Here is an 18,896-nt window from a genome sequence, read left to right as displayed (position 1 = left end):
CTAACGGACACGTTACAAATTGTTGTCTAAGAAATTGGAAAAATTTTATTAACAATTAAAATTAATAAAATAAAAATGTAAAATATTATCAAATTATTTTGGAGCGTTACGATTGGTGCCCTCTACCGACCAAGTATCTGACTACGCAAGCAGTCCTTTGAAGTGTTTCTCGTAATGTGGTTTGTCATAGCTAGATCGAACTATGGGTAATCGAGTAATCTCGAAATGTGTACATCAGCATTACGTAGAGATGGTGCTAATGTAAGAATATTTTATTACTGTCCACTTCTATTTTAGTCAGTTTAGCTATAGAAAAGCAAATCATTAAGTAGTTAGTAAATTACAAACTTTCCATCAGTTTAACAAGAAATTATTGAGTGTGGTGCATTAATCTTAATGTATTTATGTGAATAAATTAAGTAGGTATTAATTTTTTTTAAATATACTATTTCATAAGAAAAGATCTTGAGGTTGTGCCATCTATACATCACTAGGTGAAATATATTTTTTTCTATGAAAGTTCCTTCATGGCGCCATCTAGGAAAAACTAGTCAAACTCAGCATTGTGCAAGAGAAGAAACCTGTGTTTAGCAGATAGGGTTTCAATCGGCTGATGTATAGGTGGAACCACCAGGTCCTCCTCGCAAACGACGGCACTCTGATGCATTTTTCAAGTGCGTCTCTTCCTAAAGAATATAGGAAAATGGTTAATTGTTTTTAATGTAACTTATTTCAAGACTCTTTCGTAAAAACTTAAAAATAGGATCTGACTTCATTATTATAATCAGCTGTAAATTTCATTTTAAAGATGTCCGAATAGTCTAGATTCCTCAAACGGATGCAAGCTTATTATTGACTAAATCCCTTTAAAACGCATCAATTAAAACCACATGAACTCAAATCTGGAGGTTTCTAATCAAGCGCCTTTTTACGTAACTTCCTATCGATGCTAAAAGCTCTGTCCATTAAAACACATTCTGATGACTCCCCGTTGAGAGTTTATTATTTCATCCTTTTATTAGAAGAGTGCACAGTAGCAAAGACACATGAGTGACGGCTTGTTTTTACTGCAACCTAAACAAACCTGTAATTTTATTATTGCCTTCGCGGAGCTTCAACAGAGACGTGGAACAGAATTGCATAAAGGCACCTTAAGAAGATATAGAGTACATTGAAATGAAAGGTAATTCGGATTCTCATTTGATATTCTGCAAGGAAACCTCGAGACTTTGCATGTTTTCAAAAATAAAAATACACATTAAAGCGGTTTTGCCATCATTTCTACGCCTCTGAACAAATGTATTAATAAGACGTTTTAAATGGACCTGGATGTGGCTGATAAATGTTTACTCGAACGCTTCATCTGTGAACCGAACTTCTTTGAAGTAAGCTCAGTGCTGTTCCAGGGTAGTATTGTTTGCGAAACGCCCCGTACAATCTGGAAAATCAATTATCGGCTATTTATAATGTTCTTTTGGCCATCAGATTCGAATTACACATCGTTGTCCTGTTTGGATAGGATAAAAGGCTGTTAGGGGTCGATTCCTGCTCAGCGGTAGTCAGTAAACAAAGTCAGTCTCGATGATGCTTCGATAAGTTAAAAGCATCAAGTGCATTGTTTAGAAACCCATTATTAGTTTTAGTATTTGCGCACCATTAGAGCTCAATGAATTTTGCAATTCCTGCTAATCCTGATGGTGCCTGTTTTTTTTTTGTCTTTGAACCGACATCAAGCACACGAATTAATATCTAACTTCTTAGTCTATTTTGGATGTCTGCACTAAGAACCTTAATAGTGGACTTTCCGTAAATATTTATGAAATAATATTAAGTTCTCTAGTCAAGTGTTGAGCACATGGTAACACTCATAAGTTAAGGTAAACAGTAGGCGAATTGCTGGAACGCACGTTAATGAAATCTAGTTTAAGGAGGGTTGTGTTACACACATCTGAATCTGAATTTAACCCCACGTGGTGATAATTTTTTATTGCTCAAACGCGGTATTTCTGGGACAAAGGAATGAGCGTTAACATCATGGAGTAGCAAACTTGTATTTAAGCGAAAGCTCATCAGTGGTAACTATAGCCGTCCAGAGTACTGTCCCCATCAGCTGATTCTGGCACCTCGAGGGCATGCAAGATCAAAGTTTGGGTTAATTAATAACTTGTGAAAAATTTCATGTTAATTGATTATTTTTCAGTTTTTGATTATTAACTGGTGGTCTCGTCCTCGTTTCACTTGCTGCGCCATTTCTCAGCGATTGAGACGAGGAATTTTCAGAATGTTTAAACATATTTGAAATAAGTTTCTGTGCCTACGCATTGATACATTTCTTACTGATTAGTTTGGTATTTAATCAGAGAAGAAATTGAAAATCTATTCATTTCGCTCAACTACCTATGAAGAAACACAACATCCGCACGAACAGGAAGATTGCTATTATTGAAAAGAAAATTGATAAAACATCTTGACCCATTGGAGAAACCTCACCTGAACAGAAAACTGTACCTAAATGTGGCACCGTAATGATTGTAGTTGAGGCTGGTAGATTTTAGATTCATACACAATAAATCACTGTTAATCACAAATAGTTATGCCTAGAGATTTACTTGTTATTCGAATCACCACGATATCGCTGCAAGTATCGTATGGCTGGACATGTGTGTGTCCATCCATAATGAAACTATCTGACCTGCGGGTTCCATTCGGGCCTCAGCTAGCTTTAGGCGTGGTCGGGATACAATCAAATTTCATCGACTGGCTGTGACTTTTTGTCGATTAAGACCAATAGGGTTGAATTCAAACTCTTTATTGTTCCACTTATGCTCTTATTGCACAAACTAAATTAGGTACCTACGCTTAGGTGTATATTTAATAAATAACTATCCAATCTAGGAGTTCAACTATTTACAATATATTACAAAACTTTTTTCAAGTAATAATGAAAATATAAAAACTTAGTACTTCCAACCTTGAGCTTGGTGCATTGATAAATCTGTACCCTACACGCTTATGGGTAGTGAGAGAACAACCGACTGAAACCATATTGCAAGCAAATCTCCAATGATTAAATCTATCTTAGTACAACTTCCTGCAAACAAGCTTCTCAAGTTATGCAATGCAAAACAATAATAAATAATTTAATTCTAAGCCTATTTTTATTGCCAGGGACAACCCTAAACTGAAGAAGTTAAAAATATTAATTCTGCTCCCTGCTTTCCGACGCCACATCGTCATCCTGCTGAGCTAAATTGCCGATCAAAGAAGGATGATAGTAATTGAAGTAAGGAAACAACTGCATTGAATTTGAATACTGCTGGCAGAGATTCAACATGGATTCCTGCAGGGTCTTGGGATACTTCTGAATTATGGTTTTATTTAGCTGGTCGTAGACGAAGAAGTCTGCCTTGCTTGGATCGGTGTAGTAAGCAGCTTTTTGGTAAAGAGGGGCTTTTTGTTGAAGGAAAATGGGCATATCATCTTTGACTAGCACTTTGACTGCCACTTTTCTTGCGTTGGAATTGAGCATGTTGGTTTCCTGCATCTGGAGCTGTTTCCGCTTGGTCTTGTACCGTCTGTTTTGGTACCAGATTTTCACCTGCAAAAAAAAACTTTCTTGTTACTCTGCTGAATCAACGAAAGAGACATGCTTTATTTTAATTCGCTTCAGCTTTCTCAATATTCCAAACTGTGTGATATCTGAAATCGACTTTTAGAGTACAGTTGCTGTATTGAGTCGCATTGTTGGCAGTAATTTTTGAAAACGAAAATATTAGTGCAATCGTCATAGAAACTGAGTTGAATGGTGATGTAGGATGTGATATTTGAGAAGAAAATGAAATAGTTGTAGCGACTGATTCATTCTGGAAATGGACCGATCACGCGTACCTTCTAAACTCACACCTCACAGTCCCCAAAACAACTACTCCTCAAATGAGTATAATAGCTCAAGAAATTAGTGAAGTTACTCTGAATGTCTACGAAACGTTTGTTGAAATAGATACGCGATATTCGTATGCTAGAAAATTAGAGAGGGTCAGTTCACGGATGTTTTCATTCATTATTAGCCGCAACATCAATATCTCATTCATTTTCTAATCTGAAGCGGTTATGGCTACTTTAATGCTCTGCTAAGCAGGTCAATTATAAGCCACATTAACGCACGGCTATGGTAATTTTTTCTGTGTAGTATTGGCTACGATAAGTTCAGTTTAAATTCGGGATTTTTTTTTTTATTACTAGCTGCTTTCAAGCGCTCTTGGACCTGAAGAAACTCGTTCTATACTCACTTGTGTTTCAGTCAGTTTCAAAGCAGCAGCCAAATCAGCCCGTTCCGGTCCACTCAGATATCTTTGCTGACTAAAGCGGCGCTCCAATTCGAAGACTTGAGCATGCGTAAAAGCTGCCCTTGATCTCTTCTTGCGATTTGATTGGGCTGCGGATCCGGCTGACTCGCGCCCGGAGTCTTCAGAAAGGCGGGGTGACGTATATCCCGGAGTCAAAGATGACAGGGCGGGACTAGGTGAATCTGAAGCAATACAGGTAATCAATCTAACATAAGCATTGCTTAAAATGTTTTCGATATTGGGCGGTTTTTGGTCGAAAAATTTGATTGTTTTTCAAGTGCATTCACTCACCAAAACGTAAATAAGTCTCAAAAACCCATTACTATTATCAAAGCCGACATTTTCGGTAACATAAACCTGAGCAGAATTTTTCCCTGGCTTGGCGTCTAATGTGTTTTAAATGAAAGCCACGACCGTTTTCCTGTGATCTTTTGTGTGTGTATACATAAAATGATTATGCCGGGGCAATTACTGAAATTAAGTAACACCTATAACGAAAGTGCAAAAAGCTTTTAAGTTAAAAGCCCGAAAAGATAGAGGTGGCAGCTTGTATCATCCACCGTTTTATAATGTCCTTTGTCACGTCATCATCGGACCCACGCGAAAATCTATTGACACTTTTCAAGAAAAACGCCGTGGATAATTTCTGGAAGGAGGTTGTTTATAGGGGTTTTATGTGCTGGTTTATTTTTGGATCGTCCTTTTTAGACAATGACTATGTAGCTATCATTTCATTATTTTCTGTTTTTTAAGTTAAATTGTTTTCAATAAGGCTAATAGGTTTTATGACCGACTTAAATCAAAGCTCTCGCAACTTTTGACGAAGCGTGGATGGTTTATTTTCTACGCGACTAACTCAACAAATAAATAACGTTTTAGATTGCGAAAATGAAAAATCAGCCGTTTGGCTTCATCCCTAATATTTTAGCTAAATACACATTCTAAACATGTATTCCATGTGGATGTGTTTAGTTTCAACATGTTTTTGAGTTATTAAAATTTGACTTTAATAAAAAGCAGTTATTAGAAATGTTTTTTCATCTATACAGGGTGTCTCAATAATCCGAAATCGATCGATATCCCTCTTAGTATTAAAGTTAGAACAAAAAGTGCATGTTGTCACATTGTAGCTAAATTTGTTTTTTTCCAATTTTCAATTTTGGGATATTTGAAAATAGTGTATTCTATGCCAAGTATGGAAGATAACCTATTACATTCGAGCGAGAGTTTCTAGGTCGAACGAGGACTTCTAACCATAATTGAGTCAGATCTCATTAAAAACTGTAAAATGTCTTTAAAATTTTACAACAGTTCAAGCTATTCATAGCTCTTCATTTGACATTTCATATTTGAATTTTTATGCCTCAGCCCAGAAGAAAAATGTGTCTTTACATCCCGAAGGAAGCAGTCCATTTCGCGTCGGGCATCAGACAATCGGCGGGAGCAAAAGTAGCACTTTGCGGTAATGAATATGTTTAGAACGTTCATCGGGACTAACCTCAAAATAAACCAGCAAAAAAAATTCATTTTCTACAAGAATTAACTCCGTTTAGCAAAAGGAACAGTTATTTGAAACTCGGAGCAAAACTGACCTAGCCAACCCCTAATGACATGTACTTGAAGGCTAACGTGTAGTTCAGAAAAAATTCCAACTGTTGCTGAAAGGGGCCTTTGCTACATCTTCATGAACTACTTATGCATCATATGTCATAGATGTCTCAATTATGTAAGTCATATTTTACCGACTTGCTTTAGAGTGAGGCTGACATGTCTTATAATTGCTTAATTAGGGAATTTTTTGTTTTCTTTTTACCTAAACGTTGTCTGGCATTTCTCCATGACGAACCGCAACCCATAAATTCCTAAAGAACGATACAACAATCTGAATGAATCTTGATGGTATCAGACAAAAGCCATAAAAGAAAACCAACGCAAATGAGCACAATAATTAGCGACCGTAAGGGTCCTTAATGAAATCGAAAAAAGTTCACATCATCCTGTCCAAAGGGCGAGCAAGCAGGATTCGGTTGGAATTCGAGAGCGGAAAAGTGATTTTCACGTGGAGTTCCCACTTACCTCAGCTGGAAGCTGATAGCAATTAACTAATTTCATTTTACCTTTGAAACTGATTGTTTACGATAAAGAACTACCTACTCACCCAGATCTTCCCTGTGCGCCTTCGACATATCCAAAGCAGACTCCTGCATTTCACTCTCGCTCGCAGCTTTCTCCTCACCCTTCGTATGACTCAAAATGTCATTAATAGAGAATGGAGTTACTGACGCCGAACAACTTTTACTCGCAAAATGACAACTATTGTCATCATCCATAGTCGCACACTTTCCAACCAGGATAAAGAGCCCTAAACCCGAAATCTAATTTCGTTCCTGACCGAACGTCTGGATTCAGACTGGCTGTCGGGACTCAATGAAATCACTCCCGACACCACTCATGTGCGTTTTCCACTTGAGAACATTTTCTATCTCTGTTGTCCTTTGGGAAGTGCGAGGGGAGCGATCTCACTCTTTTTCTCGACTTTGGTTTGTTTGGGGTGGAGCTAACGCTTTAAGACCTGACTTGTCGTATCGCCCACGAAACTTGCTGTTTAATTGTTTTATTAATTCCTTCATTCAATTTATTTTTAGCGATTTATTTTTTCAAATGGCGGTAATTGATGTCAGTCCATTACGAAGAAATATTTAGTTATTTGTCACTGTTTATTTCTATTGCTTATAATAGTTTACTGTCACGGTGATCGGTAATTTCGTAAATTGGCCATCATTCATCAGATCTCACACGAGGTACGCGTAAGATATATGAGCAAGTTATCGTTAGTTTGTATGTTTGACTATCTCTTCGCGTCTTTAGGATAACTGATTTTTAGTGTCTGTCGAAGGAGAGAAAAGATTATAGCTAAACCGATGTTCAAATCGAGTTTCCAGGCACGAAGAGCATCAATTCTAGTTAATACTTCATATTACTTACCACTGCCATTAAATGCTTTTATTTCCTGAAATTCTCCGCTGCGACCCTTTCGATGAAACTCGAAGGGGAAGATGAGGATAAACATTTCTTCCTTTTCCGTCTGCTGAAGGCGGGCGGAAAGGAATAAAGCTGCAACGCGAAGAAAGAAAACTGCAAAGACAAATTAGGTTTAATAGGAAAATTACCGACAATTTTAAGGAGAGGTGCCTCCAAGGAGGCTACACATAGGGTTTTAGTAAATAAAATATATGCACCTTCTTTGACTTTAAGTCTCCTAGACAATAGCTCATTGGAAACAATGCAAGTAGTCTTGTGTTTGTGTGTTGTCCAGTCCATCTATTGGGGTGGACATTGATGAAACATATTCTTAATTTGAGGGCAAAATCTTTTTGTTGCCGATGACAGTTGCTGTTGCATGTTTCCCATGGCACTGGGCTGAATATAGTCCATGCGTTACATGTATCGTCTGTCCTCGTCCGTGTCGGTTTTGTTTCATTTCATTTTTTCACTGGGGGCTTAATTTGCACATGTGGAGAGTCCATATCAAAGGGCCCGGAGCTGAGCCTGCATTTGCGGGCATCAGAAATTCTGGAGGGGTATAAAGTCCGCGTTTTCTTGAAGATCTTTTTGTTTTTTCTTGTTAAGAAAAATGAAATAAAATGTAGAAACGAGCCTCAATGGAGAAAATCTGGCCTATAAAAACATAAGAATAAATATGAAAATAAAAAACCACATGAGGCTCATCACCGGACAGAAATTGCAGCGATATCTCTCAAGGTAAACTGAAGGTTAAACTCGTTTTTGAAATTATTTTAAGTCACCAATCAATGCGGATTTTTATGAGTAACGCGCAATACTTGTTGCTATTTTGGATTTCATTACCAGTGTTTAGATTTAATTAGTATCTTCTATAATAGCGGACCTATAAAAATAGCAGAAATAATTTTGCCTGCTTAAATCATAAAGCTCTCCATTAGAATGCTGAAAATTGAAACACATACATCTGTTTACATGTAGGAGTTATTTAGTCTCTTTAGCAAAGCCCACAATAAAGCCAGACTCTGGCACATAACCAGTCGTAATAGACCCGGTGCACTTATTCTTTTCCTTTGTATATTTGTGTAGCGTTCATCTGTTTTCATCAAAGGCATTCAGCTAAAATTTCAGTCATTAGGAAACACGTGTGTCACCGACGCACAATTAAATTATACAGAAATGCATTCCTCACCAACACAGACATCGCCATCACTCTGAAATCATGTAGTCGGGGCTTGTTACCAACACTAAGTTTACATTGATTTTCCATCTAAACATATGGAGCCATTCGGCTCATCAAATTAAGCTTTAAAAAACAACGAAAATTTAAGTGATTCCGAAATTGCCAGATGTCAAATATTTGCCAAAAATCCTGGAATAACTGCGATATTCAATAAATTTTGTTTAAAGGACCTAAACGGTCCAAAATGATGATCCTAATCTGAAAGCATAAAACCAGTGCAAACCGCAAAGAACTTCGTGCTCAAATTTGAACAAAACGCACACGTTCTCCTCATGAACCATGGGGAGAACAAATACTAATATGGCTCCAAGCAATTAGTTTCCAAGCGATTATCCACAGTTAATAGTTCATTTATGCGTCCACCAGTAATCGTCATTCAAGAAGGTCCTTCCAGCTTCTTTTGTAAGGATGTGAACGGGGCTTAAAGAACAGTATTGTTGCTGATCCTTGATTATAGTGACCGGGCCAACCGAGCGCAAACCAGCATCTATTCGAGACAAATAAGTGCAGTTTCGGCTTTAGGATAAAGGGGAATATCCAGTAGCTCTAGCTCTCTGCTTGCAAATATTGAATATACATATTACAAAGTGAATCTACAGCAAAAATGCATCAAACTGCATTTCGAAGAATCTAGGGCCTAGGTTGAAGTATCGAGGTTCAAGTAGGGTTCCAGGCCCATGAATTAGATTTTAAAATTTTACCTCAAAATTTTCCATCTTCCACATATTGCATTCTAACGCGTTTAGATACTCGTATTACAAAGCACCTCTACAGTAAAGATGCATCAAACTGCATTTCAAAGGATCTAGCGTGTCAATTGAGGTATCTAGGTTCAACTACGGTTCCAGATGCACTAATTGCAGTGAATCACAAAAGTATTCGTGCACCAAAATAAATTCAAATTAAGGTTCCCATATTAAAAAATAAAACATAATTTAATATTTTGATGGTCCTCCTTTAGTCTCAATAACAGCCATTAGTCTTCTTAGCATCTAAAGGACGAGATTTTCCGTGCAATTAGAGAGTATAGAGTCCTAAGCAGTCTATAGGGCTCTTTTTAGGCTCTCTTTATCCTAAATTGTGCTTCTAATACGAAGAAATCTTATTTTTCTGTCTAATTTCTCCCATACATGTTCGATGGGGTTTAGATCAGGAGATTGCAGTGGACGATCTAAGATATGGGGTACGTTATACATCTTCATATTTCGTGCCGTATGTTTCGAATCATTGCCCTGTTGAAAGATCCAGTCATTATTCAATTGTAAAATTTGAACAGATTGTAATAAATTATCGCGGAGAGTGTCTAAATAAACTTTGTGGTCCATTATGCCATTTAAAAATGTAATTTTCTCACATTAGATACTCCTTTTGCACCCCAAACCATGGCACCTCCACCTCCGCGTTTTACTATCGTTAGCAAAATTTTTTCTTTTAATTCTGTATTTGCTTTTTTCCAAATTTTCTCTTTCCAATCTGATTAAAAAATGTTAAATTTGCTTTCATTCGTGAATAGCATTTTTTTCACAAATTCCTCACTCTCATTTTAAAATTTTTTGTTAATTCTAAGTGTTTTTGACGATTTTGTCCAAAAATTAATGATTTACGGCGTGGATTTCTACCATTAACTCATGAAAACGCAAAATTTATTTGATGTTTTTAGGATGAATATTTTGTTTGAGTGTCTAACGCAACTTGAATGGCCATTGCAGGTGCACAGGTTTTTGGGTTGTTCTTCACTTTATTGATAACTTTTTATTTCGCATAGATTTAATATTTTTGGACGACGAATTCTTTTTTTATAATACATGAACACTGCCCGTTTGTTCATCTTTTTTTTATAACTGATTGAACAGTTGAACGACATTTTCCAAGAACGTGTGCAAATTCACTGTAAGTTTTTTGTTCCTTGACCAATTTTAGTATATTAAATGTTTTAAATCACACGAAATTTCTTTACTTTTGCGCCCCGTTTTAACAACCGCACTATGTATTTAAATCAATTCTATGGTAAACATCAGAACATTGTTGTTAAAGGTGTGATAAAAAATGCCAAAAATACTTTTTTTGTTTTTTTTGCCAAAATATATTTTAAACCAAGGTGTATGAATACCTTTGAGAGGTTCATTTAAAGCATTTTATTTTAGAAAAGATAAATCAATATGCACATTTCTTGAATTTTATAGGAAATCTTTGTTATACATCCTATGGAATGAAACTAGCTGAAAAAAAATTACCGTGCTTTATTACGTCAGAACTAACTTTTTATAGGGTATATGAATACTTTTGTGATTCACTGTAGATTCCAAAATTTTACCCCAAAAATTTCCATCTTTCATATACAGCGTTCGAACGTGTTTAAATGTATGTTATTCCGCTTTCTCATTGCTCTTTTACTGTATTTTTTTCTTCACATTCCTTGCTTTGTCAGTCTGTCTAGGGTCTAGGGGAGAACCCTGGCCGTTCAGGTGCACCTGGGCAACCCCAACTTTCAGTTATCCAGGCCCGACCCTCAACGTCAGAAGGGTGACCCCGGTCGAAATCGTCCCCGCTTTATCGTTTTAAGTCAGTACCAGTCTTCTATAATATTTTGTAGAATTTTGTGTTGTGTGTGAAAGTCCAAGATTAGTTTTCGATGGCGTATTCCCTCACATGTTTCCACTTGCAGAGGTTGAACTGCACCTCAGTTTTCTCACCTAATCTTCTTGCGCCAAAAAAAGGTCTAAGGCGCTCTTATTATAAACTCTCATACCTATATCCAGGTACTATATTACCTCGAAATAATCTCGCTGAACAGTTTATATCAAAAACAATAAACAAGTTAATGATGACCGCGTGTTTTGGTATGTTTTATTATAATATTTATAACCCAACTTGCCATCATTCGTCAAGCTAATACGTGTAAAACGTAAACGCGGAATGTTTGTATACGGGGTAGACGTTATTTATAATAACCATGTGCATATAAGAAGTGGGCCACTTTATTCAAGTATAAGTACTTAGACAGACTTGTTTATAAAATAGCTATTTTAAACACGTTTAAGTGGACGTGCGGTAATCCTAAGTGGCTTTAGCTTCCCTGGATCGGGTGCGTATGGGCACTTGGTTGAGGAATAACACCACTATAAATCATAAACGTTTCACAGATAATCTCCTTTGACGTAGTTTGTGGTTCAAGTGCTCAATAAGCCAGAATTTCTTTTCCAATACCTCAAAGTTAAGTGGAGGTTTTGAGTTTAGAATAACCAAGGTTATTATCTAATGGTTAAAAATAATCTGTAATAATTGGAAAAAATCCCCTTGCGAGCCATGGGTGATTGTCGCCATTTACATTCTAACCACAACACTTAATGCCTGCTTTTTCGCTTCAATCAATTCGATTGCTTCCGAACGAGGGGGTGACTGATTCGAGTAGGAACTTTTGGAAGATTAATTAGAGACATATAGAAATATTGCCAGTAATGATTAAACATATCTGTTTACAAAATCCATCATTTTCTATTTCATACTAAGCGGGTTTCATTCTTTAGAGCATTTCACGTAAAGATTTGATGGATGTGTTTGCTGCTAATAAAGTATCTACTCTAATTAAAGGGTACGAACAATACTCAATAGAACCACAGATGTAGGTATAATCGAGAGCATTAAGGTTTACGGGCGTATTCGGTGATAGCTCCCTATCGAAAAAAGTAGCGTTCCACATTAAGTGGACTCGTACAGTGTTCCAAATCAGGAAGCGCATTTAGTTGATTCAATGAGTCGATAATCGACTAATGAAAATTAGGGATTATTTACAGTTTCGGCAAATTTCGCCTTAAGGAAGAACATCGCTCACCCTTGAAGGCTGAATAAGAGAGCACGGAAGCCTTCAGGGAGAAGTTTCCAATTTTTTCATTGCGAAAGTCTTGAAGTCTCATTTTCAGGGCAAAATCTCATTCAATCCCTCTAGAAACTGCTCTCACTAACTCTTTCCATTTTTTCTAATAAAAATTTACATTTTGCTCTCTTTAACGGCTTTAGTCGTATCTTTTCGCCAGCCTTCAAGTTCCACTTCGCAGTTTTCGAAGTTCCCAGAATTACGTTCTTTAAATAATGACAATCCAACAGCAGAAACTTTCAAGCAGTAATTCTGTCCTAACAAAATTCTGAATGTTCAAATCAACGCCTTTAATTCGTATGCAAATTGCTCTTTCCTTAAACGGAAGCACTTAACTGGAATATCCTAAATGTATTCAAATGTGGAAAAAGTTCATTTTCAAATATTGTTATTTGCTTATGGCGTTTTCAACTGGCTGCTCAGCTGGAATCGAGTTAAGAAAATTTTAACGGATTGTTGCGTTGGCAATGGGTGAAATGTGACTGAGTGAGGTGAAAGGAGCCGAAACGTCTATGCATTGTGTGGGTGTCCCATTAAGACTGGTTTATTAAATTTATCACCATCTTTCCTGTGTTATTCGTACAACGTTATATTTGGAGAGCTATCAGGTGTAAACATTGAGATTTAGTTATGGAGAATTACGCGGATGCACCACGAATAGATATTGTGAAAATCCACTACCAAAATTGTGAGAGTTTCGCCGAAGTGGTTCAAAAATGTCGTAGATTTTTCGGGTACCATATTATATCTTCTTGTAGTGCAGTGGGACGATTAATGGAAGAATTTGAAGCGATTAGTTTAGTTCAAACACAGAAAAGACTTGTTCATGATCATCCAGCTCGGTCTAATGAAAACATTGCAGCAATTAATGAGAGTATCGACTAGAATCGTTCCACCTCGATTCGCCATCGTTATCAACAATTGGAAGTTTCACCAAGCAGTTTACAGCGAATTTTGACTAACAATCTGCATTTTCAAGTATACAAGATTCAGTTGATGACAACATTTAAAGCCAGCAGACCATGCACAGAATGGATGTTCGACCAACAAGTAAATGGTGATTTTTCAAAGGAAATCATTTCCTCTAATGAGGCGCATTTCCAACTTGATGGCTACGTCAACAAACAAAATTGTCGCATTTTCGAGCTGCGAATCCAAGAAAGATCCTTCAACGTTCTATGCATTCTCCATGAGCCACTGTTTAGTGCATATTTTGGATTGGACCGTTTTTCGAGAATGCGGCTGGCAGTGCGGTCAATGAAAATGGAGATTGTTACAGTGAAATGATAAATAACTTCTTCTGAATCAAAATTGCTGCAATGGATCTCACAGACATACGCTTTCAACAAGATAGTGAAACCTGCCACACAGTAAACGAAACAATGAAATCGTTGACGAAATTTCAAAGGAGAGTTATTTCGCACCGCGGCGATGTGATGTGGCCCCCGCGATCATCAGATTTGACGCCGTTTGATTTTTTTTTAGTGTTTTTCAAAGAGAAAATGTATGCTAATAATCCGAGAACAATTCCGGAACTGAAAGACAAAATTCAATGCACCATTGATGAAACTGGGCCGTCACTATGCCAAAATGCCCTCGAAAATTTCATCAACGAAAGCTATCAGTCACGAGAGGGCGAATGTTGGGTTCCACCAATAACCTTCATGCCTATACTCTTTATTATAATAAAATATCTGAACTTATTGCATAAACACTACGCATTTTTCAATTTTTAAATTAACTGGTCTTGTGAGGACACCCAGTATATTATATGTGAAACTACCGGATATTTATTGAAATGTTCTCGAAATATAGCCACAGTACATTAATTTTTGGAAAAGCCCAAAATCAAAAATTGAAAGAAGTGCCCATGGTTTTCTACTGAATGCAATCTCGACGTATTTAGCTTAATTAAAAAAAAACAATTTGAAGAAATTGAAATCAGAGGTATATTTAACATCTACATCTCAACCCCTTTAAGACATTTCTGTATATTTCGAAAGTGGAAGCCATTGAAAGGAATTTCCATGTATGGATCTTTATGCAGATCTCTATTCCTTTTTGGCATCATTGCCCTTCAAAAAGCGCGCGTTCACAAAATATCCAAAGAAATTGTCATTTAATATGCCTGGCTTTTCTAGACTAATAAATGGTCCTTTATGGAATCATGTCAGAAATGCGTAATTTTGTGTAACTAGTGGCACATGGCGAATGGAGCCACGCGAGCTCCCACCACATGATATAAATTACATACGCACCTGCCTACAAATGCTGAAGTCAATTGAGGCATCAAAGTGATTAAAAATATAATTCGCAGTCCTGCCGATCTTGCAGTACCGGAGCAGGTTCTGTAGGGTGAGCAAAGTGTCTACAGTATGTTTCTAAGCTCTATTCCTAAGACATACATCCACGGAAGTGCGTCATCTTTATTTACACCAATAACCATTTAAGATGCAGTTAAACATACGATATCACACGAGCGAGATTGATTATTTTCGTAAGAGAAAATCGGGTGATTTAATTGATCAATAAAAGCGACTATTAACTAGAGTTTAGGTTAAATGTTTTGGTTGTGAATTGGATTAGGCATGGAGTAATTGGACTTGATCTGGAGTAGAGTTTTATTAACTTCTGTTCAGAACTTGCGCCATCATTTGGAGAATCAGATGCCTACGAGGGTTACGAAGCATGCAGCATTTGGATTTTCACAGGAGGTAATTGGATTTCACAGAACTTTTAGTGCTCACCATGTAAAGGGATCACTAATTTAACGATGAGTGTCTGGTTTTGTTGAAAGAGCTAATTTTGGCTGTTAGTTATGGTTTACTTGCGTTTTGTTTACGGACGATCGGGGAATAAAAGTTATTTTGTATTTTTTCCAGGACTTTGGTGTGCTGCTACTGATTTAATGCCCTTCACGTTAAGTCGTAAATCTTTCGTCGTCGAATAATGGTTTTCCAACTCTACGAATAATTTGCACGTACTCACTAATCAGAGATGCTGTTATTAGTTGGGAAATTTTAGAATTTACTGTCACAGATTATTATTTCGGGACGACTTCGGGACTTTGTAAAAGAGGGCTAAAATTGCGACCAATCGCAAAAGAGTTTCCTTGAATCGTGAGCAATTTGCTTTAACCACAGCTTCTAACCTGCGGCAGTAATGATGTACGAGAACGAGACCGATTTTATCTGAAGTCGTCTCAATCAAGGGACTCTTTACTTCACCACAACTTAAGGGAAACTGGATAGAGTACAGTTTGGTTCAAAAGCGTTTTTCGTTTACTATGATATTATGAGAGGTTTACCCCCTGTCTTGTTGTTGTGTCATTGATGGAGATTCAGGACCTGCTGCTAGATTCTCCAACAACAGCCACTGTTGTATACTTTGAATCTTGCATCTCACTAAGCCCAGTCCTGATTTACTACTAAGTCCTCTAGTGCCTTCTCATTGATTAAACGCCCAAAGGTCCGAATAAGAAATAGTGTGTATTTTATTGAGGAAATTTGGACATTTTGTATCATGCTAATTTTGATTTTACCCGGGACTGTACCAATAATACCCAATCTCGAAGTTCGAAAAGAGCAAGTAAAAGAAGCAGTTGACAACTTTCGCAAACTTTTTTGTTAGCCAATCAAACGCTATTCGGGCAATTCTTCGTCCAAAGGAAACTTGGAACTAAATTGCGGAATCAATGCGTTTATCACTTCTCTTTTATTTCTCCTTACTGGAGGTAAATTGCTTCTGGGCCAGTGCCCATTGATTTAATTGACTCGATTCTTTTCGATAATTATTGCTCTTTGGAAGGTAAATTGGGACGCAAATGCATAACATACATTCGATAGGAATGTTAGTCACAATATATAAACTTTGCCTTCTGAAAATTGAGATTATTTTCTTTCCTCGGGAAGTTAAAATTTACCGACTTTTAATTCCCACCTGCAACAGCAAAATGATGCTAATTTCATCAATAATTACCAATAAAAAATGTAACAAAATGTAAAAACTATTATTTAGTGGGTCATTATGAAAATGATAATACGCAGATCTCTGGTGCATTCCTAGGAGTGAATATTTTAATTGTAGGGTATAACCGGAAATAAGGACCTTGAGCCTTGTTTTTTTTCTTTTGAATTTCCTATTTTTTTTAATTATGTTGTTAATTCGATAAAAAATCACGGAAAAAAAATTATGTGATCTCTATTTCAGTTACAGAGTTTCATTCCTGACGACTTCTAACCAATGGATCTTCGTCTAAAATTCGGATGATTAATTTTTCAGAAATAAATGTATATTAGTGCTACCTATAGGGCACCTAGGTAAACACAAAATAGAAGCAAACCTTAACAGATTTCTGTAATATGGTCTTCACCATTATAAATAAGCTATTGCTCAATAGGTGTCGCCAGCGACTATAGAGTATTCAATATTTTTTCTTGATGAGTGGTGAATGTAAAATCTCGAAAATAGCCGTACTAGAATTTTTTATTGTTTGCGAAGTGGTAAATCTTAGTGTTCCATTTCATGTTCTTAAAGTGAGTAGAGAAAACATAAAAATGACTTACAGTTTTGCAAATAAAAGTTAATTGACATATATATTTGCATAGAACCATTTTTTATTATTAGGAAAGTGATGAGAAAATTTTAACTTTGGTTCTTACTACTAATTTAAAAAATTCAAGGTTTCATGACCTCACCTCTAATCGTTTTCATTCAATCGAATTATTTGTGTTTGATAAGGAAAGCATTAGATGAACGAAACATTTGAATTTTAATTCAAAAAGGTCTAAAGCTAAGGTGCTTTGTTCGTCTTACACATTATCCTTATGGTACACAAACCTTGATATTAGAAATAACAAGTACATTTAATAAGAAAATAAAATATAACATCATTACCATGGTTTTTCTGTGGGATTTGTTAACCTATGAAATTTACTTTTATTTATTTATTCAAACTATTTATAGATAAACTATTATAAGATTTTAAAAACATGGTGTATTTGTAGACAACTATATACAAGGTATTATACAGGGTATTTCTAAAAAAACAAATATTGTTTGTACGTTTTCAGGACCAATTTAAACGCCGATTTGTGTATACCCTAAAAATTAGTACTCACGACGAATTTGAACTAAATATGTATATAAAAAACAATAGGAGTTGCAAAGAAATGTTTTTCGATAGCTATGGTCAATACTATATATACATATGTTACTGTTAAGGGTGAGATGCATTTTTTATAGTCTGTATCTCATAAAGGAAAGATTTGCTGACGTATGTTTCTACTAATTGTTTGTTGTTGTACATAACAATATCCAGTCTAATTTCTTCATATATTGATATACAGGGTATAACATATCATCGTGAGGATATTTCAGGGAACGACAGTACTCTGCAAAATAATAAAAAATACTAGTCGACCCATGTTCAAAAACGTACCATTTTCCATATACAGGATGACAAAAATTCTCGTTTTTTCTCATATTTTGCGTTTTTCTTACATATGCCTTCAGTTAAATTTTTGGATTTCGTACACGTATTTAAGACTCTCTACAATAAGATTCGGTAGTCACATAGAGGACGTTGTTTTTTGGGACATGTACTATTTTATACTTGGTATCTTTTTTTGGAACACCCTGTATGAATTCTGATACCAAATTTAAATTTCTTCTTCAATCATTTAGCTTTTTGACCTCTTGCAACATTTTCGTATCTTTTCCCATTTTCGTAGTATTTGTAAAAATATCTATCGATGCAAATTGAGAATGTAAAGGAAGCAAGGGAAAAATGATCCGGCTCAGTTATCAACTATTTAAAGCAATACGTAACGTTTAATCAAATTTCTTAAAATAAAAATAAATATAAACGAAAACAAAATTATAAAAACTGTTGAAAATGTCCTCGCAAAAAATGTGAAACTTTGTCATCCTGCATATAGAAAATGGTGAATTTTTGAGTATGGGTCAACTAGTATTTTTTTATTATTTTGCAGAGTCCCTGAAATACCTCCACGATGATATGTTACACCCTGAATATTCCTAATTGATACACGCAGTCAGGAGAAATTACCATCAAGACCAAGACGCAACAAACACCACCTCTATACCATATAGGTAAGATGCCTTTAGTTATTCCTATTTTTTATTTCTTGAAGGATTGATTCATTATATATCACACAAGATTTACAACCGCTAGCCAATTAATATATGTATAACGAAAAAGGGTTACAGAATAGATAGAGATACAAGCGCGTATCCTGTCTCCTTATCGAAATTAATGCGAAAGCTTTTAAGCTAAAAGGTGATCTGGTGCTAACTACTTGAATTTTTATCCTGAAAATAAAAGACGTAAAACAGACCTGGGAGATAATGCCCCTATTAATATTTCAGTAGGCAAATTTAAAAATGGTCG

The 18,896-nt window shown here is 36.1% G+C and overlaps 1 protein-coding gene across 1 annotated transcript; it reads right to left on the bottom strand.

Annotated features, from left to right (window-relative positions):
- Positions 1 to 2,810: 2,810 nt before the first annotated feature.
- Positions 2,811 to 6,755, bottom strand: LOC136410038 (homeobox protein zampogna-like). The gene is made up of 3 exons (XM_066391945.1): positions 6,505 to 6,755; positions 4,290 to 4,528; positions 2,811 to 3,598 (listed from the first exon to the last, which is right to left on the bottom strand). The coding sequence occupies exons 1-3, from the start codon at positions 6,674 to 6,676 to the stop codon at positions 3,200 to 3,202; spliced, it is 810 nt and encodes a 269-aa protein (XP_066248042.1). The 5' UTR covers positions 6,677 to 6,755; the 3' UTR covers positions 2,811 to 3,199.
- Positions 6,756 to 18,896: the final 12,141 nt, after the last annotated feature.

Source organism: Euwallacea similis, chromosome 7 (assembly GCF_039881205.1).
Source record: "Euwallacea similis isolate ESF13 chromosome 7, ESF131.1, whole genome shotgun sequence".
NCBI classification, from domain to species: Eukaryota; Metazoa; Arthropoda; class Insecta; order Coleoptera; family Curculionidae; genus Euwallacea; species Euwallacea similis.
The sequence above is the reverse complement of the archived record's forward strand: the minus strand, read 5'-3'. Positions and strand labels throughout refer to the sequence as shown.

Excerpts from the sequence above, each read along its gene's own strand:
- LOC136410038 (XM_066391945.1), bottom strand. The coding sequence starts at position 6,676 with ATGGATGATGACAATAGTTGTCATTTTGCGAGTAAAAGTTGTTCGGCG. Across the intron at positions 4,529-6,504 it reads GGCGCACAGGGAAGATCTGG|ATTCACCTAGTCCCGCCCTG; the intron begins GTGAGTAGGTAG and ends GTATTGCTTCAG. Across the intron at positions 3,599-4,289 it reads TGAAACTGACTGAAACACAA|GTGAAAATCTGGTACCAAAA; the intron begins GTGAGTATAGAA and ends TTTTTTTTGCAG.